Source organism: Ceratocystis lukuohia, assembly GCF_044167205.1.
Source record: "Ceratocystis lukuohia strain C4212 chromosome Unknown Supercontig4_pilon, whole genome shotgun sequence".
NCBI classification, from domain to species: Eukaryota; Fungi; Ascomycota; class Sordariomycetes; order Microascales; family Ceratocystidaceae; genus Ceratocystis; species Ceratocystis lukuohia.
In genome coordinates this window covers 155,700-182,418 of record NW_027263523.1, presented here as the reverse complement: position 1 = coordinate 182,418, position 26,719 = coordinate 155,700, and the positions used below count along the sequence as shown (strand labels likewise).

Sequence of the window (26,719 nt, the reverse complement as noted above, 5' to 3'; positions counted from 1 at the left end):
TCCAGGCTGCATACTTTGGCTTTCCACACCTACCTTTGCCTGCGACGGCCATTCTACTCTAAATTACGCCCATCGTAAACTCAGTCTCATCAACGTTGTAGAAATCACCCAGCAATATGCCATACTTGGCGATTTTGTTCCCCACAAGCACAAACCAGATACGGATAATGACTAGATCTTTGCACTTGGCTCTCTAGTAGTCATGTATCTAAAAAGAAAACGTGTCTTGAGGCCTGGTTGTCACCTGACAAAGTTTGAAGCCCAACGCACACCAACTGGTAGCGCATCGCGGGCAGCAAGCAGCAGTTGATAAGCCATTTCTTTTACCCCACGCGCCCGGAGGCAAAAGCCTTGCGAATCTAGATCAAGAATCAACCGAATCGTAGTCTGTTCGCCAACATCAGGTAGTCGACGCTATTGGGGGATCGAATCGTGTCGCGATCGAATGCCCTTCTGCCAGCGACGTAGCCAACGCCCGGAGATCCTATAGAGATTGACAGCACTTCAGATGCTCGGTTTTAGGTTAGTCCGAAGGGTTTAAAGAACGAGATGACTTTTAGTCTCAGTATTTGTAGTTGGCATATTTAACGGCTGGCTGAAGAATCGATTGATCAAGTGAAAAGTTAGATTTAGAAGGATAAAGTGTGACGCATACTTGGCTGCGACGCATGCTTGTGATGCATGTCAACCTAAGTCCGGGTGATCAGGATTGCTGACCCTGATCAAGTTCGGCCAAACGTTAGGGGTAGTATCAGACATAGAGGGCTTTTTTCCAAGGCCAAGAATTTGATCTCTACCTCATAACTGTGGCAGAATGGAGGAGTGCACTTCGACCAGCGGGTTCCAGCACTAAAGGGTCCACGTCCACACTCCGAAGAACTCGCCATCGTGTGCCCACTGGGGGGGTATCTACCATATTTCGGGCTTTGCTGAAACTCAACCAGAACCATCAGCACTCGCCACCTCTGCTCAAAACAGACCTCAGCCGTGTGAGTGTTACGCCTGCGTCTATGATACGGCAGTTGTAACCCCGCAGCTATTGACCACAGTAAACAAGCGCTATAATCACTCACGTTGATGCATATAAATACGTGAGTCTCGTATGAATAGCTATCCTAAAAATGTATGTCGATTCTCTGATTCTAAAAGCTTGATGAAGAAGGAAGCAAACTCTGTGACAGACTTCCGAATCTGGCGCTTCGTAAGTCTATCTCAGAGCGGGGTCAGGGTCCGATTGTCATGTGACCCTGAACCCTAAAACCTACAGCCTAAAAAGAGCGAGCAAACACTGCTCCGACAAAACCAAGCCTCTGGCACCGCCGTCTGGGTTACATTTCTCCGTCTTGCATCCAGAAGGCAGCTTCTCGAGCCAAAGGATTGGGCATATTAGACGCCGACGTGAAATCAGGAGATAACTGCGCCCCGTGCTGGACGGCAAATCCGGCCAAAAAAAGCGTTATGGTGCAGCGTCAGAAACACGCACGCAGAAGCTAGGTGACCGGATCCACGCAGATTTGATCGGACCCAACTCCCCAAGCTCGAACGGTTTGGCAGAACGATGGAGTGCGGTGATCACGGAGAGGGCAAGAGCAATGATACATGACTCCAATTTACCACACTCTTTGGCCATTCGTCCACTCTGTGACGACATGCGTGACAAACCGACTCCCATGCAAAGCTAACAACAACATGATCTCTCCATACGAGGCTGTCTTTAGAATACAGCCATTTGTTGGACATCTTGTAGCTTTCGGAGCCGCCGCTTACGTGTACATTCCAGAAGAGCAAAGAGTCATGTCTCAGAAAATGCCTGCACGTATAAAAAATGGCATCTTTGTTGGATACCAAGGGGACACAATCTACTGGATCTACTTACCTGAGGAAAACGAAGTCATTTCTTCACGATCGGTCAGATTGGACGAAAACATACAGCCAATTGTATCTAAATAACGAGGGTAATATACTCGTTGCTTTTCGAGACCTTCAAAATGACTGAAAATTAAGTCTCCGACAAGCCGCAAAGACATACGAAGTGGGCTATTATAAGTTACGTCGCCGGCACAATGGTATCCAATCTCGGCATGACTGGACCCCCAAATCACGAAAATTATCTGACCTAGAAGAACAGACTATTTTACAGTTCATTATCGACCTGGATTCGCGAGGATTTCCTCCGCGACTTCGTGGTGTTGAAGAAATGGCTAATAAACTGCTCGCCGACCGCGACGCGTCATCTGTTGGTAAGCGCTGGGCTTCCAACTTCGTCAAGCGACAACCAGACCTCAAGACGCGATTTAATCGTAGATACGACTATCAAAGAGCTAAATGCGAAGACCCTGCTATTATCCGCGATTGGTTCGGGCTCGTGGAGGACACAATCGCCAAGTATGGCATCACCCTTGTGGATATTTACAACTTTAATGAGGCTGGGTTTATGATGGGCCTAATTGCGAGCGGAATGGTTGTCACGGGCACAGAAAGACGTGGACAGGCAAAATCAGCGCATCCTGGAAACCGGGAATGGGTTACTGCCATCCAGGCGATCAATGCCGAAGACTGGGCGATCGCGCCGTTTATCGTAGCTGCGGGCTAATATCACCTTGCCAGCTGGTACCAAGAAAGCAACCTTTTGGGGGAAATATCAAGGGAGGATTTAGAGGAGCTGGACTTGTTCCTTTAGATCCTGAAAGTGTCATCTCTAAGCTTGATGTGCGGCTACAGACCCCAACACCGCTCGAGGAGGAGGCCAGTTTTCCCGACCCATGGGTTCCCAAGACATCAAAGACAGTACTTGAGGCCACTTCTCAATTTAGATACCTTGAAAGACGAATCAGACGGCATCAAAGTAGCTCTCCAGCATCTATTCCTGAGGCGCTCAAGTCATTTTCCAAGGGAACAAAGGCAATAATGCATCAAATGACATTATTGGAGTCTGAGAACCAGACGCTTCGACAGTCAAACGAGACCCTGAGCAAGCGGCGCAGAGCAAAAAGAAGGCGTCTACAGAATACAGGAACAATGACTGCAGATGACGGTAGGCAGGCAATTGATCAAAAGGACATTAACACACAGATAGAGGGGGAATTATCGAGAAGTGGTGGTTGAGGAGGGTTGGGGCTAGTGAATGAAAGGCACTGTAGGACATGTGGCGGAACTGGTCATGATGCAAGAAGATCTCAGGTAGTTTTTACAATGCCCGCAGCAGAAGAACATAGTACTTATAGATGCTTTGTTGTGTTTTTATGCCATGTTCTGTCTTGAGTGTTGACTTTTTTTGGTGCGTCTGCTCATGGTGTACGTCAACTAGTTAATAATGTTAGTAACCTAAGTCAGGGTTATCAGGATTGCTGACCCTGGTCCAGTTCGCCCAAACGTTAGGGTTAGTACCAGACATAAAGGGTCTTCTTCCAAGGCCCATGTGCTTTATCTACAACAGTGATGGATATATGAACTGGCTGAGATCCGCTCTTCAGACAAGACTTAGATACAGAACAACTTCAATAATCACTTATTCATTCTTCCTCTCTTTACAGAACATTCAGTACGTCCTCTAATATCTACCGTTAAATAACGTAATTTACTAGTGAGCGGAACAGACCAGTGAGCGGCACACTCCACTCAGGTTTTCACACTTCCATCTTTCAAACCACTTTGCTCAAACCACCAATAATGTCTTCAAATTCTAGAGAAGCCAATCTCGTTCTTGCTGCCGCCGCTATCAAACAAACCCCAAAACTCGGTTTTTGAGAGGCCGCCAAGATCTACACAGTCAGCCGTGCTTAGCACCTTATACCCCAGAATGCAGGGAAGAGGCGCTCGACAGGATATACGCACCGGCTCTACGAGATTAACTCTACTTGAGCAAGAGACTCTAGTCAAGTTCGTTCTTGTCCTAGATTTGCGAGGATTTCTCCCTTGGCTTAGTGGTGTTGAAGAAATACCCAACCTCAAGAGATGTGGGACATGCTGGGCTTCACACTTCGTGTAGCGACAACTAGAGCTCAAGACTTGTTGTAATCACACATACGACTGGTGCATCATGACCCTCAGGCAGTCTCGTTGAAGCTGGATGTCAAGTTACAGGCTCCAATACCGACCAGCCCTCTTCCTGAAAGGAACGGCGCTTGGGTCTCTTTGACGCTACACAACCCGGCAAAAGCCCTCTCATAGTCTACTAATGCTAAGGGTCGAATTGCCCATCATCAAGGAAGCTCTCCGACCCCAATTTATGATGCTATCAACCAGTTTGAAAAGAGGACATAGGTACTGATGCATGAGGTAGTGGCTTTACATAGGGAGAGCAAGTCACTGCGAGTAGCAAATGAGACACTCAGCAAATGCCAGAGAGCCAGAGAGACGCACATACCGCAAGGAGGAGCCTATACTATAGGTGATGCTCAAGAGATTCTTGCTCAAAAGCTCAAAAGGATGTTGATCGGCAGGGTGACTCGAGAACTGCGACAGAATGGTGGCCAGTCGAAGCGGACTGCGGCAGGAATTCGGCACTGGGAAAACAGCCCATAATGCAAGAAGAATCTGTTTAGAAGATTTAGGATCATCTGCTAAATCTAAATGTAGCAACTTTAAACAAATATTTTTTTGTTATTATAACGTGCATGTATAGTCAGTGAAACAGCATAGCGAGCGAAACAACAATGCCTCAACCTACACCTTCTCTATTTGATCAACTGATTCTCAACCACCCAGGTTGCCACAGGCTAATTATGATGATAGAATGCTTTTCACTCTTCAAGCCCTTCAAAATAACCCCCCAGAATTGAAACTCTAATGTGTCGTAGTGATCTATACAGTCAACCTCACAAGCCTATGGTGTCGACGAAAGGGCATCCAAGCCTGAGGCGAGGCTATCCCTAAATTACACAATCCATCTGATCCAGAGGAAGAGATCTTTATTCACTTTATTCTTGACCCAGATTTGCGAGGATTGCCCCTCGTCTGTGTGGTGTAAGAGGAATGGCTGATGAATTGCTTGCAGGACCGGGCTTCAAACTTCGTCGGGCGACATGTAGAGCTCAAGACATGTTTCTTTTTCAGAAGTATAAGTACCAGAGAGCTCAGTGTAAAGACCCAGCTACTATCTATAACTAGTTCACACTTGTGGTGGACACAATTGCAATGTATGGCATCTGATCAGATAATATCTATAATGTCGACAAGACTAGCTTTGTGATGGGCATGATTCATAGTAGAATAGTCATCAGAGGGACAAAGAAATGTGGAAAGCCAAAATTAGTGCAGCCTAGAAACCGGGAATAGATTGTAGTCATTCAAACGATTAATGTAGATGGCTGAGTGATCCCACCATTTATCCTAGGTGCAGGCTAATATCACCTCACTACCTGGTCAAAGACCGTGAACAGGCGAATGAGATGCAAAGTAAGCGCCGGCGGACAAAGAGAAGCCGACTACCGAGAACAGGGGTGGTGACAGTGGGGGAAAGAAATCAAGCAATTGATCAAATGGATGCGGATGAATAGGCAGCGACCGAATTACCGACAAGTGGTGGTCGGCGAGAGCCGGTGCAACTGGGGGTTCACCACTGTGGTGTCTGCGGCAAGCCTGATCATAATATAGGAGCATGTTAGGTAGGAATTCAGGCATCTGGGGAAGAGTACAGTGAATAATTCGGGTTGATTAAATGGTGTGTTGCGTTTCTATTGTGATTTCTAGGAAGAGGGTTGAGATTTTTGTTTCACTCGCTATACTGTTTCACTCGCTATACATGTACGTTATCGCAATGGAATAATGAATTTGAGGGGGTCTAGGAAGTATTTCGTTCACTGGTAAATTACGTTAGTTGAATAGTTAATTGATCACATGAAAGGTTGGATTGAGGAGGGAATAGTGCAACGCATACGAGCCAGCCTTCTGTGCATGCTTATCATGTACGTTATCTAACAGTAGATATTAAGAGGACGTGCGGAATGTTCTGTAAAGAGGAGAAGAAGGAATAAGTGACTGTTGAAGGTGTTCTATATCTGTCTATTTCTTGCCTAAGAGCGGAACTCAGTCGGGTCTATATATCCATCACTACCATGTCTAGATCAAACACATGGGCCTTGGAAGAAGACCCTCCTCTATGTCTGATGCTAGCCCTAACGTTTGGGCGAACCAAATCTGGGTCAGCAATCCTGGTAGTTAACCCTGACTTAAGTTACTGACATTATCTCATAGTCGAAGTGAAGTGCTCAGGGGGGGGGGGGGGGAGACAAAGGAGAGGAGCGAGGGAATCAATGCAAGCAATTTCACAATAGAGCCCTGCACCTTGGAGACTAGCACACAGAAAGCTAGTACTAAGCCTCTGCCATATTACATCTCGTTTCACTGTTACAATTGTCATCGTATGTGGCCACAGGACACTATGTTATGGGCATTACAGGGCTTCCGGTCCAGTACCATCTGGGTGCTAAGCTTAGGCCTCAAGCCATGTCAACAGAGACGGAATATCCAAGGCCAGGAAACTAGGATGTCACGGGCTGGCTACAGATAGGCTCGGCGGTATCCAAGGATTTCACATTAGTTTCGCTGTCACAACTCTTCGCACAGTAGTACACTTGAAAAATAAACCGAAATTCTATTATGTAAACTAATAGTGTTTGTCTGTTAAACGGCAAGAAGAATAATCACGCCGCAAAATTGAAGCAAAAGCGAAGAAGAAACACATATCCTATTGGCTCGGGTCCAGCAACCGTCCTGCTGGAGTCGCCGACACGTTTTGAAATAGTCCCAAGACTTTTGGTGTTGAGTCACCTAGATATTAATAACATCGCCACCTACGGGCTGGGACGGGTTGATGCAGTCACTTTGACGGCGGGAAAGTTGATCGAAACCCGCAAGTGTTCTAGATCCACCATTAGGCGGGTTGATGACACCAACACCGCCATTCAGGCATGCATAGTTACCAGCATCGTAGTACCAAAGAGGACTGCCATCCGTAATCTCAATGGAAAAGCCTTCCGCATTCGTATAACCGGCACTAGTGGCAAAGTAGCCAGAAGCAAAACCACCATTATGGTGGGCAGGGTCATTATAGTTAGCCTCAACAACAGAGTGTAGGCCTGACAAGAAGTGGAATTCAACCTTGTCACCAACATCGGCCCACAACCTCGCGGGGCTAACTGGATCATTGCCACCAATCACGACAATGTGAGTCTCAGCCATGGCGACAGTGGCAGCAAGAAGGGCGGTTACAGCGAAACGCATGTTGAAGGCTTGGAAGAAGAGAAATGGAAAGAAAAAAGCAAAGATGTAGGTAGAGTAGACTTAGGGGTGCCTGAAGAGGCAAGCTGAGAGAGAAGGAAGAGTGTAGAGATGGAAGTGGTGAGTGTAGTGAAAGAAGAGGGGAGTGAAGTCTTGAGGTAGCGGCCACCTCGAGGTTTATATCTTAACAAGCTCCAGATCTCCAGACTACTCAGTCCCTGGGTTCTTTTTGTCTTTCACTGACCTCCGCGACGGCCCTGGCCATTGCTTCCGGAATACATGGTTTTCCCGGCGGGGGTAAGATGCGGACTTCTAGAATGAGGCTTGATGGCGACAATATCCATAGTTGCGTGCAGGATTAGGAATTGCAGGCCATATGGTGGCTTGAGTTAACTCAATGCTCTTAACATGGAAGAGTTGTTAGCAAGCAAAAGTGCGCCAATGTGGTAGGACTAGCCAATCAACGGCCTGCTCTAGACTCGACATTCCCTTTCATTATTCAGCATTTAGCACATACACGTGCTTTACCGTGGATTCCACGGCTAGGAATAGACAGGCAGGCATGGGGACCATCCGTGGCGCCTCACGTGGCGCTATGACAGAATCGGCTATCATGATTAGTAACTTGCAATTCACAAAACAGCCTAACACCATGCCACTCAAGTGTTTGCAGGTTGCTTTAGATAGGCTTTGAGCAAGTCATGGCCAGTTCTCCATAGTCCCAAGAACATTCTACCCTTATTCCCGCGGACGACACCAAAAGGCTTACATGAAGAAAACACCCGGAAAGGCAAAATAGCCGAGTGGTAGTGGATGATAGACATGTAGCTAGATGCTCGCCACCTCGCCTTTATCTAGCTGCTCACACAGTTTCAAGTTAAACTTTGGCCAGATAGAAAAGTCTAGTAACTAGATAATTAGGGTAGCGAAGAGCCAGGCAAAGGCAAATACAGTAGGTCTTTTCCAGTCTTAGTAGTTTCCCGTAGACGTTAACCAAGTCCGAGTTAAAGCTCAAGGCACAGTCTGTGAGCATCCTCACCTATGGCCAAGAGTGAGGCAGGTCTACATTATAGAACCTGCCACTGTTGCTAAGAGCCATGGCTGCGTCGACTGGACTAGGATTTGTGCGCACCTGCTCAAAACCAGACTTGGATGACCTTGCTATTGCCCTTTTATGTGGTGTTATACATTAGGTTTATCACCTCTCACCTATCCAAGCAAACGCACCTACACTTCAAGCGACTTTATGCGCAAGAGACCAATGAGGAGCCAACTGGTGGCCAGAAGACGTGGGATTCATTGACTACACAGGGCGTTGTTAGTTAGTCCGTGGATTACCATACATAAGAGGAATACGGCGAACACGGAGGACACGGCGGACAAAAACCACAAAAGCATAGACCACGGCGCAATGCTTCAAAGGGTCAAAGGATAGGCAATCTCCCACTGTTGTTAAGATCGCAGTGAGTTCGCCCTGCTATCTATGTAGTACATAGGATAAGCTAATGCATGCCACGCCGCCAATTTATGTCCAACGTGCGGCGCAAGTAATGGCGCTGAGGAATAGGGAGAAGTGGGTAACAACGAACTGCAAGGCCGCTATACTTGACTTCTGGAAACAATACGACACCCAGACCCAGCACCAGAAGTGAGCTGGATACTTTTGGAACAGTCGAACGGCTGAAGGGCTTGCATTATGACCAGGCTTGCCGCAGACACCACCACACCGAACCACCGGTCGTGCCGACCTCCCTTGACTACCCCTTCTCGACTGTTCAACCACTACCCGCGCATCGACATCCATTTGATCAATTGCTCGATTTCCTTCCTCTACTGTCATTGCCCTTCTTCCCTGTATTCAGGTCCTTTTTGCCCTCCGGCGCCAGCTTAGTATCTCATTCACTTGGTCAAGATCCGTGACGCTAGCCTCTCGCAAGGTAACTTTATGCAGAGCTGTCGCTATCTTTGTTCTCTTGGAAGGAGACCTTGGTGTCTGGAATTGACTCTGGAGAGGTGCTTTTATGTCTTGTAACTAATACAGCTGGGATTGAGCCTCGAGCAGTCTTTGGGGTCTTTGAGACCCAAGGGGTCAGGGTTCGGGGGCACTGGTGTCCATGCGTCGCTTTTATCTAACAAGCACGTAGCTTACCCGCTGGGCTCAAGTCTAGTGAATTCCTTGATCAAATCGCTGGTCCTAGGTCTAAAGCAGGGGGATAGAAGTCACCAAGCACATTTAAGTTTGCATTCAAGGTTCCGTTTCCGTTCCCGTTTCCGCTTCTGTTTCTAGTTCTTTACTGTGTCGCTATGAGATCTCAACGTGGCCCACGAAATCTAACCCAATCCCAAAAGCTCAAGACTTTCTGCGGAATTCTCGTGTTATCTATGTCGGCGAAAATAGAACACTACTCTCTGGTTCCCCAGCGAGTGAAAAGGTACAAGTGGCATCCTATGTAGTCAACCCCTAGATCCAGAGACTCCCAACCCTACAATAGTCTTGTACTAAATGAGCTGCTTACACACCACCAGTGTGCTCCAATTAAGCTCGTGTGTGTGCCTAGGCACAAGCAGCTTTGACAAAGTTAACATACCACCAACTATTCTCATTCAGAGCATTGACCATACCCACATGACATTTTTTGTGGCGTGCACTAGCCCCAGGCATCATCGAAGAGCCAAACCGGGGGATCGGATTGTCCAGGATAGAGATTTAGAAGGAAGAAGTCAGGAACGGCAGCGGGAGACAAACTCGTGAAGTGCGATTGGAGCAGAGGACAATGTTCTTTCTGGTCTGTCGTGTGATGTTCTCTGCTTTTTTCTAGACCGTCTTTGCCCTGTGATTGTCCTCTACTTGCGTCACCAACTGGGCCTGCCTTCGGACCGCTAAACCCGCGAGCTTTGAATAGCACCAATACGAGGTGCAAATGGGGCTTGGTGTGCTTCTGCTGTGGAAGTCCGCCAACGTCCTGCACACATGTATTTTTGGAGTGCGTTCAATTTTAGCAAATGCCATATGCTGGCACGAGGGCTACCAGAGAACATGCTGCCCTATCCTTGTAAATCAGCCATGACGCTTACTGTAGAATAGATCTTGAATGTTGAATCAGTTGATTTATTTAAGGGATTACTTCTACACTACGTCCTTGGACTTCACCCCTTTTATATTGCTTATGAGGATTCATGATAGGGTGTCAACCCTATCATTGAGCTTCAGCCACAAGAGGTGAATAAGTGGGGCAGGTATGGGACGCCACTTAACCTGTTTAGAGCGCCACACAACACTTACCATGCATCCCATCTCTCCCACGCTTTCGCTAAGCAAAAAATAAAAATAAATTCCCCAACCAACGCTCAAGACCTTCACCTACATGCATCTCTTGAACTTGAACTTGAATATATTTAACGTCTACGGGAATCACAGAGATCAAACGACGCCGGACTGGTTACCGGACAGAAATTAACCCTCTGCAAGGTTCACTATAGAGTTTTGGCGAGCGAAGCGCAATTGCTCTCAAGTTACCTTGTTGCTCGTTTCCACTCTACCGTGGTTAAAGTACAAAAGGCAAAAAAAAAAAAAAAAAGATGTAAGAGGCAGACATTCTGTGAGTCCTCGAGACCAGGGTGTGTCACATGACTGGTCAGCTGACAGACCCTGCACGATGATCCTTCTGGTTGTTGTCAGGGGTATGTACTTCTCTACCCCTCTTCTGTTTAGAATCTAGATAGTTTGATAGTTTGAATGATAACGCATATTTGAATTTACAAAAGAAGAAAACAAAGAAAGGAAGGAAAGAACGAAAACAAAATCAAACATCAATCATCCAACAGAGAAACAAAACAGTGAACAACGCGTAGAAAGAATGCAAAAGAAAAGTAGCAAAGAAAAACAGACTCGTACCTCCACCCTCCCTCTCCCGGCAGATCACCTTCTCCCACACCGTCCTCTCTCACGTCCCAATGCGGAACACCCTCCACTTAGGGTCTAGTTTCCCTGCCAGATATCTGCAGCTCTTGTCTCCTGTGAGGAGCTTTCGTACAAATCTCATGGACAGGTTCTTCTCATTGCCTAGACATTCCCATGGGTGGGTAAAGGTCTTGGCCTGATCGCACCCTGTGACTGGGCAGTGTAATTCTGCGTTCCTGTGGTTGAGCCGCACGTGATACTCTTTGAAGTCGCCGTGTCCGGAGCGCGCTGCCAGGATCCAGGCGACTGTGCCTCTCTGTAGCCCCTTCATCCAGCCGATGTCGTATGGTCTCGGCCAGTTCAGCGCTCCGCTGAGGTGCTTGATCTTTGGGCAGTTTTCTTTCATCCAGTTTCGGAAGTCGGCTTTAAAGGCTTCATTCCTCCACCTTCTTGCTGCCGTTAGTGACATTGTGGCCTTTGGGACCAGAAGGTCTTCGCTCTTGCAACCCGCTTTGGCCAGCTGGTCGACTGCTTCATTGCCCGGGACTTCGCAGTGTCCTGGGACCCAGTGCACCTTGCCCACCGGCTTATCCAGGGCCAGGTTGTCTGATCCGCCTTGCCATCTTGCGAGGGTGCGGCGGATCTCGTCTATCGCAAGCTGCGAAGTGCCCGGTTTTTGCATCCTCCGGCCAATCCGCTTTACCACTCCCAAATTGTCGACACATAGGTTCAGGCCTTCTGCTTGTGAGGGGGCGACTTCAGCGGCCGCTCTGACTGCCTTTAGGGCGGCAATCGCTTCCGCATCCGCCACTTCTCTGTATCTGCCGCATGAGCCCTTGCCCTGTGCGAGTATTTTGCCCCGGAAGTAGACAGCCCAGCCTGCTCCAGTGTCTCCATCACTGTTACGTGAGCCGTCTGAGTAGGCCCAGATCGTCTCTTGTGACTCCTTGCTGAGCAGGTCCAGGTGAGCCTCGGCTGCCTCTTCTTTGCTCAGTTTCTCTGCCAGCGACTCGGCTGGACCTTCCTGTTCTGGCCGGAGTTTCGTCGAGTCCCTGATCGGGTGTGGTAACAGGGCCTTTGCCTCATCGATGCTCCCGTCAATCGTCGTCCAGTACAGAGGGTGGTCTGCATTGCATGTTGAAGCCCGTATCCCTCCTGTCCGCAGCATGTCCTGGCAAATGATTGCCATGTTCGGGAAAGCTGCGAATCTGTAGAGGCACTTCTTGCTTGTCGTTTTGAAGACAGGTACAGCGGCTCGCAAGCCTTCTCTGAGAACCTTCTCCAAAATGCCCATGCTGGTCTTGCTGGCTCTGGGGAACCAGGTGGTGGCCGCATACGTCATCTGTGGTAGCATGCATGCTCTCACTGCCTGCATTACTGAATTCGGGGGTGCACCGCTGTGGACTCTACTGATGCGGCGCAGCACGTTTGCTGTCTTGCGTGCCTTGGTCGCCAAATCTTGGCACTGCGTTTTGAAGTTGAGGCTGGTGTCCCAAATGACGCCGAGCCACTTCATTTCCTGCATTGGACTCAGCGTTGTCCCGTTTGGGAGTCGAAGTCCTGTGTTCATGCTCGGGAGTTTGCGGCCAGTGTACAGATGCATGACTCCTGTCTTACTCCAGTCGATCCTCAGCTCATTTTCCCTACACCACTCCACCGCGTGTGTCATGTAGGTTTGCAGCGTGGTAATGTTGGTCTGGACTGATGGCGACGAAACATATATCAGACCATCATCTGCGTATCCCAGGCTGGGTAGCTTCTTGAAGAGTTCCGCCATGTACAGCATGTACAGTATGGGGGAGACTGGAGATCCTTGTGGCAGACTGCCTCCCACTTCTCTCTCCACTGGGAGCCCTCCTTCGACCGAGAGGCTGACGCGCCTATCCGTCAGGAAAGAACCTACCCATTTGCACAGAGACTCTGGCCATCGCTGCTCTCTCAGTCGTGTCACCAGCCTGTTTTTCCTAACCGCATCAAAAGCTCCTTCTATGTCGAAGGTGACAACTGATGTGATCTTTCGTATTTTCGATTCGCCGATGACAACATCCGCCAATTTCCATGTGAGGTCCGTGGCGGCCCTCCTCGGGACTGCTGAGGCATAGTTCTGTGGGATCCTACATGCATCTCGACTACAATGAAGATTATTTAAAAGTAGTTTCTTCTGTTAAGTATAGAATTGATTGGGATTCCTGATTCTATTTTCAAACTGTTAAGTCGGGCACCCCATATATGTATGACAATATTACCACTTCCATCCCTAGTTTCCTCGCAACTCTTTTCCAATATTATTCCTGATAGTCTCTCACAGCATCATCGGAACGCGTTCACCGCGGCCTCGTCAGAAATCTACAGAAGACGGCATGGCTGGGATTACATTGGATGTCACTAATAATGGCTCTTCACCCTCTCAATGGTCTCAGCGACAACGAGTGCCTTGAACCATTCTAATCGACGGACTTACTAGCCAGACGGCCGTGAAAGAGCAAATCCAGCCTAGTCAACGGTTATCCAAGAATCAGGAAGGCAAACTAGCTTTCTGGATTCTTCGCGCGGGATCTCTGGGGTAATGCCTCCAAAGCTGCATATCGCCGACAACTAGAAGGGTTTACCTCCCTGACTGATTCTGCTCCAATGGATAAGGTCAGTCTCATAAGAGCTTATGCCAAGGCTCGTGAAGTGGGAATGATTAAGAATAATATACTCTCTGGCTGGAGAGTTACTGGGAATTGGCCAATTTCCCGAGCCAAAACTCTGCAGCATCCAGAAATACAAGAGGGTAGGCCGAATGACAATCCGGAGACAACTCCAGAGCAGGCGACATATTCTGGGTCGGATGATAGGCCAAAGTTTAGCCGCCACATTCGTGACCTTGGGCTTAATAGAACACCAAAGACGCGGAGACGGCTGAAGTTCAATAGATATATCAATGGCAGTGACATGGTACGTTATAGTGTACAAACCACCTGATTTATCTAGTTCCATGAATTGTTGACATGAATTGGTTGAGATCCGCACTTCAACTAAGAATTAGATTGGCAAGCAGCAACTCTAAAATCACAGATCCCTTCTTCTCCGCACCTTAAGGATATTCAGCACGTCGACACAAGTTATGAGCCTAGACGCTTAGCCATCCATGACTGCGCCTCAGACTATCCTCCAGTTACTGTCCCATGGAAACAAACTATCTTTCAGTCCTTGTATCATGAATACAAACCATCCATCAGTCACTGTCTCGTGTAAATGCACTGTCCTTCAGTCAACATTCCATGGCAACCCTTTTCCTATGTATATCCCAATCCTCTCGTCCTCACTGTCACCTGAAGCGACCACATACAGTGTAGTCCAGATACACTTCTCAACCCGTCACACATTGCACAGAGAAGGAAACCTTTCTACAGTAACCTAAGTCAGGGTTACCAAGATTGCTGACCCTGATCCAGTTCGCCCAAACGCTAGGGTTAGTATCAGATAGTGATGCATATATAAGCCGGCTGAGATCGGCTCCTCGGGCTAGACTTAGATCGATAGAACATGAACAATCACTCTTTCTCCTTCTTCTTCTTCTTCACGGGACATTCAGTACGTCCTCCTAATATGTACTGTTAGTAACGTCTATGATAAGCGAGCGCCCAAAACAAGCGAGCGCCCAATTTTTTACCACCTGCATTATAGATTCTTTTATAAAAAAGCAACAAAGCATCTTATCAATTAAAACTAACTTCTATTCTCTTCTTTAGATATCTCAGAAGCAATGTGACATGTTCTTGAGTTAAGACCAGCCTTATCACATATTCCACACTGCCTTTCCCTCGCCAGCTCCGACCTCCTCCGATCACCACTTCGCGATAGTTTGGCCATAATCTGCATATTAATGTCTTTCTGATCAGTTTCATTCCTTCCCTCACCCACAGTCACCATACCTCTACACTCTAGCCAGATTAACACCCATCATAAAGCCAGTCTCATCAAAGTTGTAGATATCAGCTAGGCTGATACCATATTTTGCAATTGTGTTCTCCACAAGTGTGAACCAACTGCGAATAATGGCTGGATCTTCACATTTGGCTCTCTTGTAGTCGTATCTACGATTAAAACGCATATCGAGGTCCGGCTGTCGCTTTACAAAGTTAGAAGCCCAGTGCTTGCCAACAGGTAACGCGTCGCGGTCGGCGAGCAGTCGATTGGCCATTTCTTCAACACCATGCAGCCGTGGCGGGAATCCTCGTGAATCCAGGTCTAAAATGAACTGAACAATAATCTGCTCCTCTAGATCGGATAGTCTCCGTGATTTAGGGATGGTATCGCGTCGTGAAGGGGTGCCATTGCATCGGCGTTGTAGAGTACGATAAGAGACCTTATAGATCTCTGATGCGCGATAGGGACTTAATTTAGGGTCTTTCTTGAGCGCCTGAAGGGCAAGATTGATATTTGCCTCATTAATTGATAATGGCATGATTTGTGGTGGAAGAAATTCACTTGAAAGATAGGAAATGGTGGTTTGGAGAAAAATTAGGCACTCACTTGGATTAGGCGCTCACTTGTAACTTACGTTACTTGATACGCGAGTGAAACAAAACTCTCAATCCTCTTCCTATAAGTCGCAATAAAGACAACAAACCACTTAATCAATCCAAATTATGCGCTAGACTCTTCCTCTGATGTCTCATGCACGATCCAGCATGTTCTTGCATTATGACCAGGCTTGCCACGGACACCACCACTGTGAACCGCCGGTCGTGCCGACCTCCCTTGGACTATTCAGCCACTGCCCATACATCTACATCCATGTGGTCAATTTTCTTCTTCTACTGTCATTGCCCCTCTTCTCTGTATTCAGATCCTTTTTGCCCTCCATCGCCAGCTTAGTATCTCATTGAGTGAGTCAAGGTCCTTGACACTAGCCTGTAGCAAGATAACTTTATGCAGAACTGACACTATCTTTGTTCTCTTGGAAGAAGACCTTAGTGTCTGGACTTGACTCTAGAGAGGTGCGTTTATGTCTTGTAACTAATTTGGCTAGCATTGAACCTAAGGTGTCAGGGCTCAGCCTCCTCCTCAGGCGGCACTGGTGTCTGTGCATCGTTTTGACCTAACAAGCGCTTAGCTTACCCGCCAGGCTCAAGTCTAGGGAATTCCTTGCTCAAAGCGCTGGTCCTAGGTCTAAACGTGTTGAAGCGCCCCAGCACATTTAAATTTGCATTTAAGGTTCCGTTTCCATTTCCGTTTCCGCTTCCGTTTCTAGCTTATTACTATGTCACTATGAGATCTCGACACATCCGCCAAAATCCAACCCAATCTCAAAAGCTGAAGACCTTCCGCAGAATTCTCGTATTATCTACGTCGTTGAACATGGAACACTACTCTCTGGCTCCCTAGCTAGTGAAAAGATAAATGTGGTATCCCCCAGATCCAGAGACTCTCAACCCTACGATAGTCTTGCACCAAAACAGCAGCGTACAAACCACCAGTGCGTTCTCATTAAGCGCGCGTGTGTCCCTAGACATTAGCAGCTCTGACAAAGCTAACATGCCACCAACCATTCTCATTAAGAGCGTTGACCATGCCCACATCACCAGCGTGCACTGGCCCCAGGGAGCATCGTAGAGCCAAACCGGGGGATCCCCCCAGAGCAAGATTCAGAAGGGAGAAGTGAGGAACGGCAGCGGGAGACAAACTCGTCAAGTCGGATTGGAGCTGAGGGCAATGTTCTTTCTAGTCTGTCGCGCGATCGTCTCTCCTTTTTTCTGGATCGTCTTTGCGCTGTGACACTCCTCTACTTGGCTCTACCAGAGAACATGCTGCCCTATCCTTGTGAATCTGCCATGACGCTTGCAATGTATCCCTTTCGTCAGGCAAAAGAACAATTCGCCCACCAAAACTGAAGACTTTCATTTACGTACATCTCGACTAGAACGAAGATTATTTAAAAGTAGCGTCTTCTGTTAAGTATAGAATTGATTGGGATTCCTCATTCTATTCTTAAGCTGTTAAGTTGGACACCATATATATGTAGGTATCAATAAGGAAATATTACCACATCAATCCCAATTTCCTCGCCACTCTGTTCCAATATTATTCTTGATTGTCCCTCACAGCATGATTGGAACGCCTTCATCGCCGCCTCGTTGGTAATCTACAGGGGACGACATGGCCGAGGTCATATTCGATGAACTACAATCACGCAGACTAGTCTTCATACTGTATTTTCTATTCCGAATTGTCACGCAAGAATCAACTGCGACCTTGGCGTGCTAGATCTCTACATCACAACCTTAGAGTTGGCCGATCCAAAAGCATTCTTCCAGTCTCCAGCTACTCTACCGCATGCGTTGTCTCTGTGTTGTGTAGCACACTATACTTCTTAAGTGGCGTCCCATACGTGCGTCACTTATTCATGCCTCTTGTGGCTGAAGATCCATGAATCCTCATGAGCACTATAAAAGGAATAAAGTCCAAGGCCGTACTGTAGAAGTAATAACTTTAACAAGTCAACTGGTTCAAACATTAAGATCTATTCTACACTCTATTTGCCTGCCAAATTTTGAGTATAATGCTACTGTATAACCCCGCTAGATACGCCCCAGTACAAGGAAATCTAGGCCTGAACAAACCTACCGCCCTTAGGCTCCAGAGGGTTTTCTGTATAATGCTCAGTCTTCGCAGCTCTGCGGAAGTCATCAATACTTTGTCCCTTTTTTTCGGGAGAGTTTATAGAGCCGACGACGCCGCTCTGGCAAGCCGAGCCAGCACCGTTGTAGTACCAAATTGGCTTCATGCTCTTGACTTCAATTACAAAAGCAAAGGCATTCTGACTCTGTGTGTTTGGCGTTACAACACTAGTTGAGGCAAACCCGCCATTTGAGCTGCAAGGATCGATATAGGAAGACCGAACAACAGAGTGTACGCCTGGCAAGAAATGGAATTCAACCTTGTCACCAACGCTGGCAACAAGATTCGCAGGCTCGATCGTGTCACCAACCCTAACAACATGGGTGGCACGCTTGGCAACTTCGGAAGGGCTATCCTCAGGAGCCGCAGTAGGGATAGCCATGGCAGCAGTGGCAGCGAGAAGAGCAGCGAAGGTGAAACGCATGTTGAAGGCTTGAAAGGAGAAAGGTGGAAAGGACGAAAAATTAAAAGATGTAGAGTAAACTTGGAGGGGTCCGAAGAGGTAAGCTTAGACAGAAAGAAGGATGTGTAGAGATGGAAGCGATGAGTGTAGTGAAAGAAGACGAGAGTGAAGTCTCGAGGTAGCGGCGACCTCAAGATTTATATCTTAACAAGCTCCAGATCTCCAGACTACTCAGTCCCTGGGTTCTTTTTGTCTGTTGTTGACCTTCGCGACAGCCCTGGACATTGCCTCCGGAATACATGGTTTTTCCGGCGGGCCGTATGACGCGAACTTCTTGAGTGAAGCTTACTGGCGACAATATCCATAGTTGCGCGCAGGACTAGGAATTGCAAACCACATAGTGGCTTGAACTAGCTCAATCCTCTTAACATGGAAGAATGGTAGCAAGCAAAAGTGAGCTAATGTGGTAGGGTAGGACTAGCCAATCAACGGCCTGCTCTAGACTCGACATTCCTTTTCATTATTCAGAATTTAGCACATACGCATGCTTTACAGTGGATTCCACAGCTAGGAATAGACAGACAGGCATGAGGACCATGCGTGCATCTCACTACCGGCGCCTCACGTGGCGCTATGACAGAATCGGTGATCACGCCCACTAACTTGCAATTCACAAAACGGTCTAACACCATGCCACCCATGTGTTTGCAAGCTGCTTTAGACAGGCTTTGAGCAACCCATGGCCAGTTCTCCGTGGTCCCAGCAACACTCTACCTTTTTTTCCGGTAGACAATACCAAAAGGCTTACACATAGAAAACACCCGGAAGGCAAAATAGCCGAGTGGTAGTGGGTGATAGACGCAACTAGATGCTCACCACCGAGCCTTCACCTGGCTGCTCGCATTTGACCTAGTTTCAAGTCAAGCTTTGGCCAGATAGAACAGTCGTATAACTAGATAATCAGGGTAGCGAAGAGCCAGGCAAAGGCAAATAAATACTGTAGTGGTCGTCTAGTCTTGGTAGCTTCCGGTAGACGTTAGCTAAATCCAAGTTCAAGGTCCAGGCACTGTTTGTGAAGACGTTCAGTTATGACAAAGAGTGACACGAGTCTACATTATAGAACCTACCACTCTTACCACTAGCGCTGGCTCCGTCCACTGGACTAGCATCTGTGCGCACTTGCTCAAAACTAGACTTGGATAACCTTGATATTCCCCTTTTCTGTGGTGCTCTAGATTAGGTTTGTCACTAGTCACCTATCCAAGCAAACGCACCTACACTTCACGCGACTTTATGCGCAAAAGACCGATGAGGAGCCAGCTGGTGGCCAGAAGACGTGGGATTCATTGACCACACAGGGTGTTGTTACTTGGCCCGTGGATTACGACGTACAAAAGGGATATGGCGGACATGGAGGACACAGCGGACGAGAAAGACAAAAGTATAGACCACTGCGCAAAGCTTTACAGGGCCAAAGGAGAGGGAATCTCCCACTGGTGTTAGGATCGCAGTGAATTCGCCCTCCTATCTATGTAGTACATGCAATAAGCCAATGCATGCCACGCTGCTAATTTAAGTCCAATGTGCAGCACAAGGAATGGCGATAAGGAATAGGGAGAAGTGGTTAACAACGAACTGCAAGGCCGCAATACTTGAATTCTAGAAACAATACAATACCCAGACCCAGCACCAGAAGTGAGCTTGATACTTTCGGAACATTCGAACGCCCGAAGGGCTCAGTCACGAGTACTCCGGACATGCATAACAATGTTAGCCGAGCCCGAGCCTTTCTTACATTGCTAAATGGTAATGGGAAGAATGCCAATTAATGACAAGCTTCTTTTTCTTAATACAGGGCCTATAGCCAGGGGCCCGTTCGTATAAAGTCATAAAATATTTCAAATAAAAGAGGTGACAAAAAGAAATAACGATCTTGATAAGTGAAGGAAAAATATCAATCCTCTTCCTATAGTTAAGTCCCAATAAAGACAACAAACCATTTTATCAATCCAAACTATGCACTAGACTCTTCCTCTGAGGTCTCAAGCACTATCTAGCATGTTATTGCATTATGACCCGTCTTGCCACAGACACCACCACACTGAAACGCCGGTTGTGCCGACCTCCCTTGACTACCCCTTCTATACTATTTAGCTACTGCCTATACATCTACATCCATGTGGTCAATGTTCTTCTTCTACTGTCATTGCCCCTCTTCTCTGTATTCAAATCCTTTTTGCCCTCCATCGCCAGCTTAGTGTCTCATTCACTTAGTCAAGGTCCTTGACACTAGCCTCTAGCAAGGTAACCTTATGCAGAACTGTCACTATCTTTGTTCTCTTGGAAGAAGACCTTAGTCTCTGGAATTGACTCTGGAGAGGTGCGTTTATGTCTTGTAACAAATTTGACTAGGCTTGAGCCTAAGGGGTCAGGGTTCAGCCTCCTTCTCAGACGGCACTGGGCTAACATGCGCTTAGCTTACCCGCCAGGCTCAAGTCTAGAGAATTTCCTAATCAAAACGCTGGTCCTAGGGTATAGAAGGGCCCAAGCACATTTAAATTTGCATTTAAGGTTCCATTTCCATTCCCGCTTCCGCTTCTGTTTCCGCTTCCGTTTCTAGCTCTTTACTATGTCACTATGAGATCTCGACACAGCCGCCAAAATCCAACCCAATCTCAAAAGCTCAAGACTCTCTGCCGAATTCTCGTATTATCTACGTCGGAGAACATGGAACACTACTCTCTGGCTCCCTAGCTAGTGAAAAGATAAAAGTGGTATCCCCCAGATCCAGAGACTCTCAACCCTACGATAGTCTTGCACTAAAACAGCAGCGTACAAATCGCTAGTGTGTTCTCATTAAGCGCGCGCGTGTGTCCCTAGACATAAGCAGCTCTGACAAAGCTAACGTACCACCAACCATTCTCATTAAAAGCGTTGACCATACCCACATGACCAGCGTGCACTGGCCCCAGGCATCATCGTATGGCCAAGCTGGAGGATCGCCTGGGAGAGAGATGTAGAAGGAAGAAGCGAGGAACGGCAGCAGGAGACAAACTCGTGAAGTACCATTGGAGCAGAGAGCAATGTTCCCTCTAGTCTGTCGCGTGATCTTCTCTCCTTTATTCTAGGCCGTCTTTGCCCTGTGATTCTCCTCTACTTGGCTCTACCAGAGAACACGCTGCCCTATCCTTGTAAATCTGCCATGACGCCTACAATGCATCCCTTTCGTCAGGCAAAAGAACAATTCGCCCACGAAAACTGAAGACTTTCATTTACGTACATCTCGACTAGAATGAAGATTATTTAAAAGTAGCGTCTTCTGTTAAGTATAGAATTGATTGGGATTCCTCATTCTATTCTCAAACTGTTAAGTTGGATACTAACAGTAGATATTAGGAGGACGTACTGAATGTCCTGTGAAGAAGAGAAAGAAGGGAGGATTGAGTGATTATTGATGTTATCTATGTCTAAGTCTAGTCCCAGGGACGGATCTCGGCCGGTTTATATATCCATTGCTACCATGTTCTGGGTCGAGCGCTTGGGCCTTGGATGAAGACCCTTGATGTCTTGATGCTAACCCTAACGTAAGGGTGAACTGGATCAGGGTCAACAACTTGGTAACCGTGACTTAGGTTACTGACAGATACCCTATATATATGTAAGTAGTAATAAGGAAATAACACCACTTCAATCCCCAATTTCCTCGCCACTCTTTTCCAATATTATTCCCGATAGTCCCTCACAACATGATCGCAATGCCTCCATCGCGGCCTCGCTCCAAATCTACAGAAGACTTCATGGCTGAGATTACATTGGATGTCACCGATAATGGCTTTTCACCCTCTCAAGTGTCTCAGCGACAATGAGTGCCTTGAAACCACTCTAATCGGCAGACTTACTGGTCAGGCGGCTGTGAAAGAGCAAATACAGCCTATTCAATGGCTATCAAAGAATCAGGAAGACAAGCTGGCTTTCTGGAGTCTTCATGGGGAGTCTCTGGGGTACGCCCCATCCTACAATCATATTCGTGTTTGTGTTATGGGAATGGTAAGACAACAAGGCGACTAACCGGACTTCAGAGCCAGCTGGGCAGCCAGCTTCATTAATCACCACTCGGACCTTAAGACCAAGGCTGATAGACATCAAGAAGCTAGTAAGTTTGAATCATCTACGTCCAAAACAGTTCGTTAGTATTTCAATACCAAGGAGGGTTAGTATGGCTAGATTCGGCCCGAGAATACTATTAATATTGATTAACGAGACATCATGATTAGTTTTGGCAAGTCCACAGTTCCATTTCACCATAGCTTGAATTTTGGCCGACTAGACTGTCTTCATGACGGCTGGACAGCCTAATCGTTGGAAGCGCGAACCTGAAGCAGAAGACTCTTCTCTAGGAACCACAAACTCAAAGTTGGACCTTGTTCATCGAAGCTACTTCTGTTTACAGTAGCGTCTTAACTCTTAGCATAATATTCCAACATAATTAACTTTAGAAACACTGGTTTCTTGATGAGTTCAGGAAGATAGCCGACTTGCATTACATAACTTCACTCAATCGGTGGACTAATGACCACATCGGAGTTGAACGGCCTGAAAGAGTCTATTTGCATCAAACCATGCCCAACGACGAGTCTAACGCCAGATCAATCATTCTCTACCGCCAAATTTATTGATCAAATGGAAGAAAAAAAATTGTTTCATTTTTGGTGTGCATGCTTATCATGTGCGATACTAAATTCATGGGCCTCATTTTCTCATGGGCATCTTGTTAGTAACCTTCACTCAGGGGTTATTAGGATTGCTGACCCTGATCCAGTTCGCACAAACATTAGGATTAGTATCAGACATGAAGGGTCTTCTTCCACGGCGTCCCTGATCTAGAACATGGTAGTGATGGATATATAAACCGGCTGAGATCCGCTCTTCAGACAAGACTTAAATAGATACAGAAAAACAGCAATATTCACTTATTCCTTCTTCTCCTCTTTACAGCACATTCAGTACGTCCTCCTAATATTCACTGTTAAGAAGGCCCTTGATGTCTGATACTATCCCTAGCGGTTGGGCGAGCTGGATCAGGGTCAGCAATCCTGGTAACCCTTACTTAAGTTACTGACAGATGAGATAATAGACGGCCTGGCTGACGGCCGCAGTTTTGCTTCTTACTGATGAAATAGCGATATACAAAGACTTGCGCTGCTGGCTAGACATGGCCACGGCGACGAACAAGCAGATGTATTTCATTTTGCCAATCAGCCATCTCATGTCGTCAATCAGTCACACTGCTTGGAAACACTAAAAGCACTATCCCATCCCTAATTCCACGTAAATTAGCCTGTTTTTTTCGACATACAAAGTATATGGTCTATACACCAAAATACAAGCTGCACATGCGCAACCATGTGGCATCTAAAACAAGCATCTAGTGGCCTGTAAAAAAATGATGAGCTTACATCGTTTTTGTTGTATTGTAGTTGTATCCACTTGGTTACACATCAATAGGTTTGTGTAACGCTAGCAACAGCTCATCGCCTTCACTATTACATGGCACCTGGAGTCAAGTCCAAGGCTGGAATCAATGACGCTGTGTTGCCAGCATATTTCCTAGGCTCATGAATATACACTGATAGAGCTTCTCATTAGTGGAGCGAAAATGTATAGGTGTACAGACTAGGGACAAGTAGCAGTCATTCGTTGACACTATGAATTTAATAGTGCAGCCTAAGTGTATTCGGTATGAAACAGGTGTATATCATAGGATGGAGAATATATTGGCGTTACGTGCATTTGTAACTGCCCAACTGAAGTTTGTAATAGAGACCTTGAACAAACCGGTGTTTTAAGCTGAAATCTCCCCCCCCTTGTATCGGCCTATCTTGGATTAGGAGTCTTAATTCTAGATGATTCTTACAAATCAAATAACCCAGGTATGCCAAAGCTTAGAATTGTTGTTGCTGGTACTTCTGAGGGACTTCTCTACACTATCTTTACTCTTCTAGAAAGAAGAAGCCCCACACGATTTCATTTGGAGCTCGCAGCACTCGCGAGAAGCACATCACGCTTACGGCATTGTTCTTGTGTGGATACTTTCAGCTGACAGCGGTTTCACCAGCACCAATGCCAATCTAATGCTTCCGTCTTTTCCTCCACATTCCCATCTGCATCTCATCAGTTGCATCCGGCATGCCACTGACACAGTATCCCGCATTTCATGGCAAGCATGCATGTCAAGAAGAAATGGGGAATAAAAGAATGGGGGAGGGGCTTAGTGACACTGGATTACAATCTGTGTCAATCTACTTATTACCGACGTGCTACAACCGGCCACGACAGACAACTGCATGTTTCTGGGCGTATTTAGGATCGCTCGACTTACTATTGGTAATACGGTTGACGGTTTCTATGGGTTCCTAGTCAAAGGTGCATAGTAGGTACTTGTGTTGGGAAAGCTGACTAGGAAATCCGCAATAACCTGTCAAGTCTACTGTGAGACTAGATGGTAAGCTGGCTAGATTCATGAGTCTAAACTCCGTATTTATATACATGTCAAAGGAGGATTGAGTGACTGAGTGGGCCATAGCCTCTTGGATATTCCGAATGCTTTTTTCATCTCTGCACTTGAATTCGCATTCTACTTTACCCAATCGCTCGCTCACTTATAGGAGATACCCTTGGACGACCTAGTCTCCTAGTATTGGGTATTTCTTCTGCGTCAAGATGATACGAGACCTAAGCCTAGTACCCAAGTGCGCTAAGATGCTTTCGGTCGGCCAAACACGTGACTGACTTGTCGATTGTGGGCTCTACCATAGCATCATGCCCAAACAGATACATCGGAAGGGGTGTGAGAGGACTATGGTATTCCTGATACACATAAGCACAGTAGGATGGTTAGCAGGCTAATAAACTGACGCTTAATCTTTGTTCTAGTATCTTCTATATGACTTTATAGTGACCCCCAATACAGACGGACGGGGGGGGAGAACAAATAACAGTTACATAGTAAACAGACTGCCCAAAAGAAAGCTCGTTAGTCGGTTTAGCTGCTGTCTGCAGTCGCACCAATCGTTTCCCTAGTGAGTGCCTGAGTGAGTGTATGTTGCTTCTAGGAGTGAAAGGATTCAATCGGTCACTAACCCCTGGTTGTGTGGGATGCAGGCAAGGAGTTAAAGTACGAGTAGTTTATCCCACATCCTTGTTACCGTAATGATTACACGGCGCCTGGCAGCTAAATCTAGGGCTGATTAGGATCACTCCTTTCTATCTCAGAGAGGTTCATGGTGGAAGAGGTGCTGACGCAGGATCGCTTTTAGCCAAGGCAGAGGAAAACAGAATCTAAGTGATGCATCCTCCGAAAGCTTGATTTTCTTATGCTCTTTTTGAGGCTCTTTCGAGTTTCAGCAATCAGTGTAGATTAACAAAAAGAAACAACGAAAGAGAAAACAAAAAAGCCCCTTTGCCATCTACCTTGTTGTTCTTCACTGCAATCAACGTATGCAAAAAGTTTCATTAGCCCTCATTCTTAGCAACAGTCATATCTAACATAAACTATCCCGCAGCGTATTCCTATGGGCAGCAATTTCTACAGTAGTGCCAAAGGCGCTGAGGGTCTAAACAAGCCTCTTGGAACAAGCCTCTTGGTAGTACTTGTGAAAACAAGCATTCACGAAGTGGTAGTCGCGGCAGCATCCCCTCCCCTAAGTGTATGTATTAGCTTAGCAAGGTCCCTCTCCTCAACCTCCAGGAACCTTTCCTGATGTTTTCTGCTTCAAATGTTACCAGGCCTAAAGTAGCCAGAGGCTTGGACTCAAATAGAACTAGATTTCTTTTTTGTTTTGATAATGACAACCTGACACTAAACTTGGAGACTAAACATAGTATTACAAGCTGGAATCTGATATTAGTGCTTCGCCTTCTATCCCCAAGTAACTTTAGTACTCCTATCACATCGACCCATTCAATCACTTTAAATGCAAGCCAAGTTTCCACCCTATCAACACCCAACCTATCAACGTATCGTGTCAATCTCTTAATTCCAAATCTGCTACAAGGCGTCGCCAGCCTTATTCAAATATTGGGACCCATTCACCACCAACCCTGTCTATAACGTCCTCGGTGGATGTCTGGCGAAGGGCGGATTCTCGGAAGCTTTGATGGCTATTACTTGCAGGAGGATTGACTACACCTACGTGTCCATCTTCGTGGCAACGCTTCAGGGAACCATTGTAGAACCAAATTGGCTCATTGCTGGTAACTGGCACCTGGAAAACCCTGCTGTTCACCGTCCGTTCCATCGGAGTGAGCATAAGCCCGGAAGCGAAGCCGCCGGGGAGTAAACTACAGGGGTTTTCATAGGAGCTTTGGATGACGGAGTGAATGCCCTTCACAAATTGGAACTCGATAATGTCTCCATCTCCGGCTTCCAAGACTTTAGGCACAAAGCCTCGATCAGTCACTTTGATGACGTGAATGGTGGCTTCACCAACTGCGGCAGCGATAAGAGCAGCAATAATGAGACGCAT

The 26,719-nt window shown here is 46.8% G+C and overlaps 6 protein-coding genes across 6 annotated transcripts; 1 reads left to right on the top strand and 5 right to left on the bottom strand.

The window, feature by feature from the left end:
• Positions 1-1,689: 1,689 nt before the first annotated feature.
• HOO65_040050 (uncharacterized protein) lies at positions 1,690-2,593 on the top strand (the record flags this gene model as incomplete). The annotated part of the gene is made up of 2 exons (XM_071002981.1): positions 1,690-1,908; positions 2,141-2,593. 2 exons carry the CDS (start codon positions 1,690-1,692, stop codon positions 2,591-2,593), a joined length of 672 nt encoding a protein of 223 aa, XP_070858893.1.
• Positions 2,594-6,771: 4,178 nt separating this feature from the next.
• Positions 6,772-7,224, bottom strand: HOO65_040049 (putative GPI-anchored cupredoxin; the record flags this gene model as incomplete). Its single annotated transcript, XM_071000563.1, has 1 exon — positions 6,772-7,224. One exon carries the CDS (start codon positions 7,222-7,224, stop codon positions 6,772-6,774), a length of 453 nt encoding a protein of 150 aa, XP_070858892.1.
• A 3,941-nt stretch (positions 7,225-11,165) lies between these two features.
• Positions 11,166-12,899, bottom strand: HOO65_040048 (putative double-stranded RNA/RNA-DNA hybrid binding protein; the record flags this gene model as incomplete). The annotated part of the gene is made up of 1 exon (XM_071000562.1): positions 11,166-12,899. The coding sequence occupies one exon, from the start codon at positions 12,897-12,899 to the stop codon at positions 11,166-11,168; it is 1,734 nt and encodes a 577-aa protein (XP_070858891.1).
• Positions 12,900-15,044: 2,145 nt separating this feature from the next.
• Positions 15,045-15,575, bottom strand: HOO65_040047 (uncharacterized protein; the record flags this gene model as incomplete). Its single annotated transcript, XM_071000561.1, has 1 exon — positions 15,045-15,575. The coding sequence occupies one exon, from the start codon at positions 15,573-15,575 to the stop codon at positions 15,045-15,047; it is 531 nt and encodes a 176-aa protein (XP_070858890.1).
• Positions 15,576-17,381: 1,806 nt separating this feature from the next.
• On the bottom strand, positions 17,382-18,215 carry HOO65_040046 (putative GPI-anchored cupredoxin; the record flags this gene model as incomplete). Its single annotated transcript, XM_071002998.1, has 2 exons — positions 17,382-17,457; positions 17,734-18,215. 2 exons carry the CDS (start codon positions 18,213-18,215, stop codon positions 17,382-17,384), a joined length of 558 nt encoding a protein of 185 aa, XP_070858889.1.
• An 8,045-nt stretch (positions 18,216-26,260) lies between these two features.
• On the bottom strand, positions 26,261-26,719 carry HOO65_040045 (Extracellular serine-rich protein; the record flags this gene model as incomplete). Its single annotated transcript, XM_071000560.1, has 1 exon — positions 26,261-26,719. The coding sequence occupies one exon, from the start codon at positions 26,717-26,719 to the stop codon at positions 26,261-26,263; it is 459 nt and encodes a 152-aa protein (XP_070858888.1).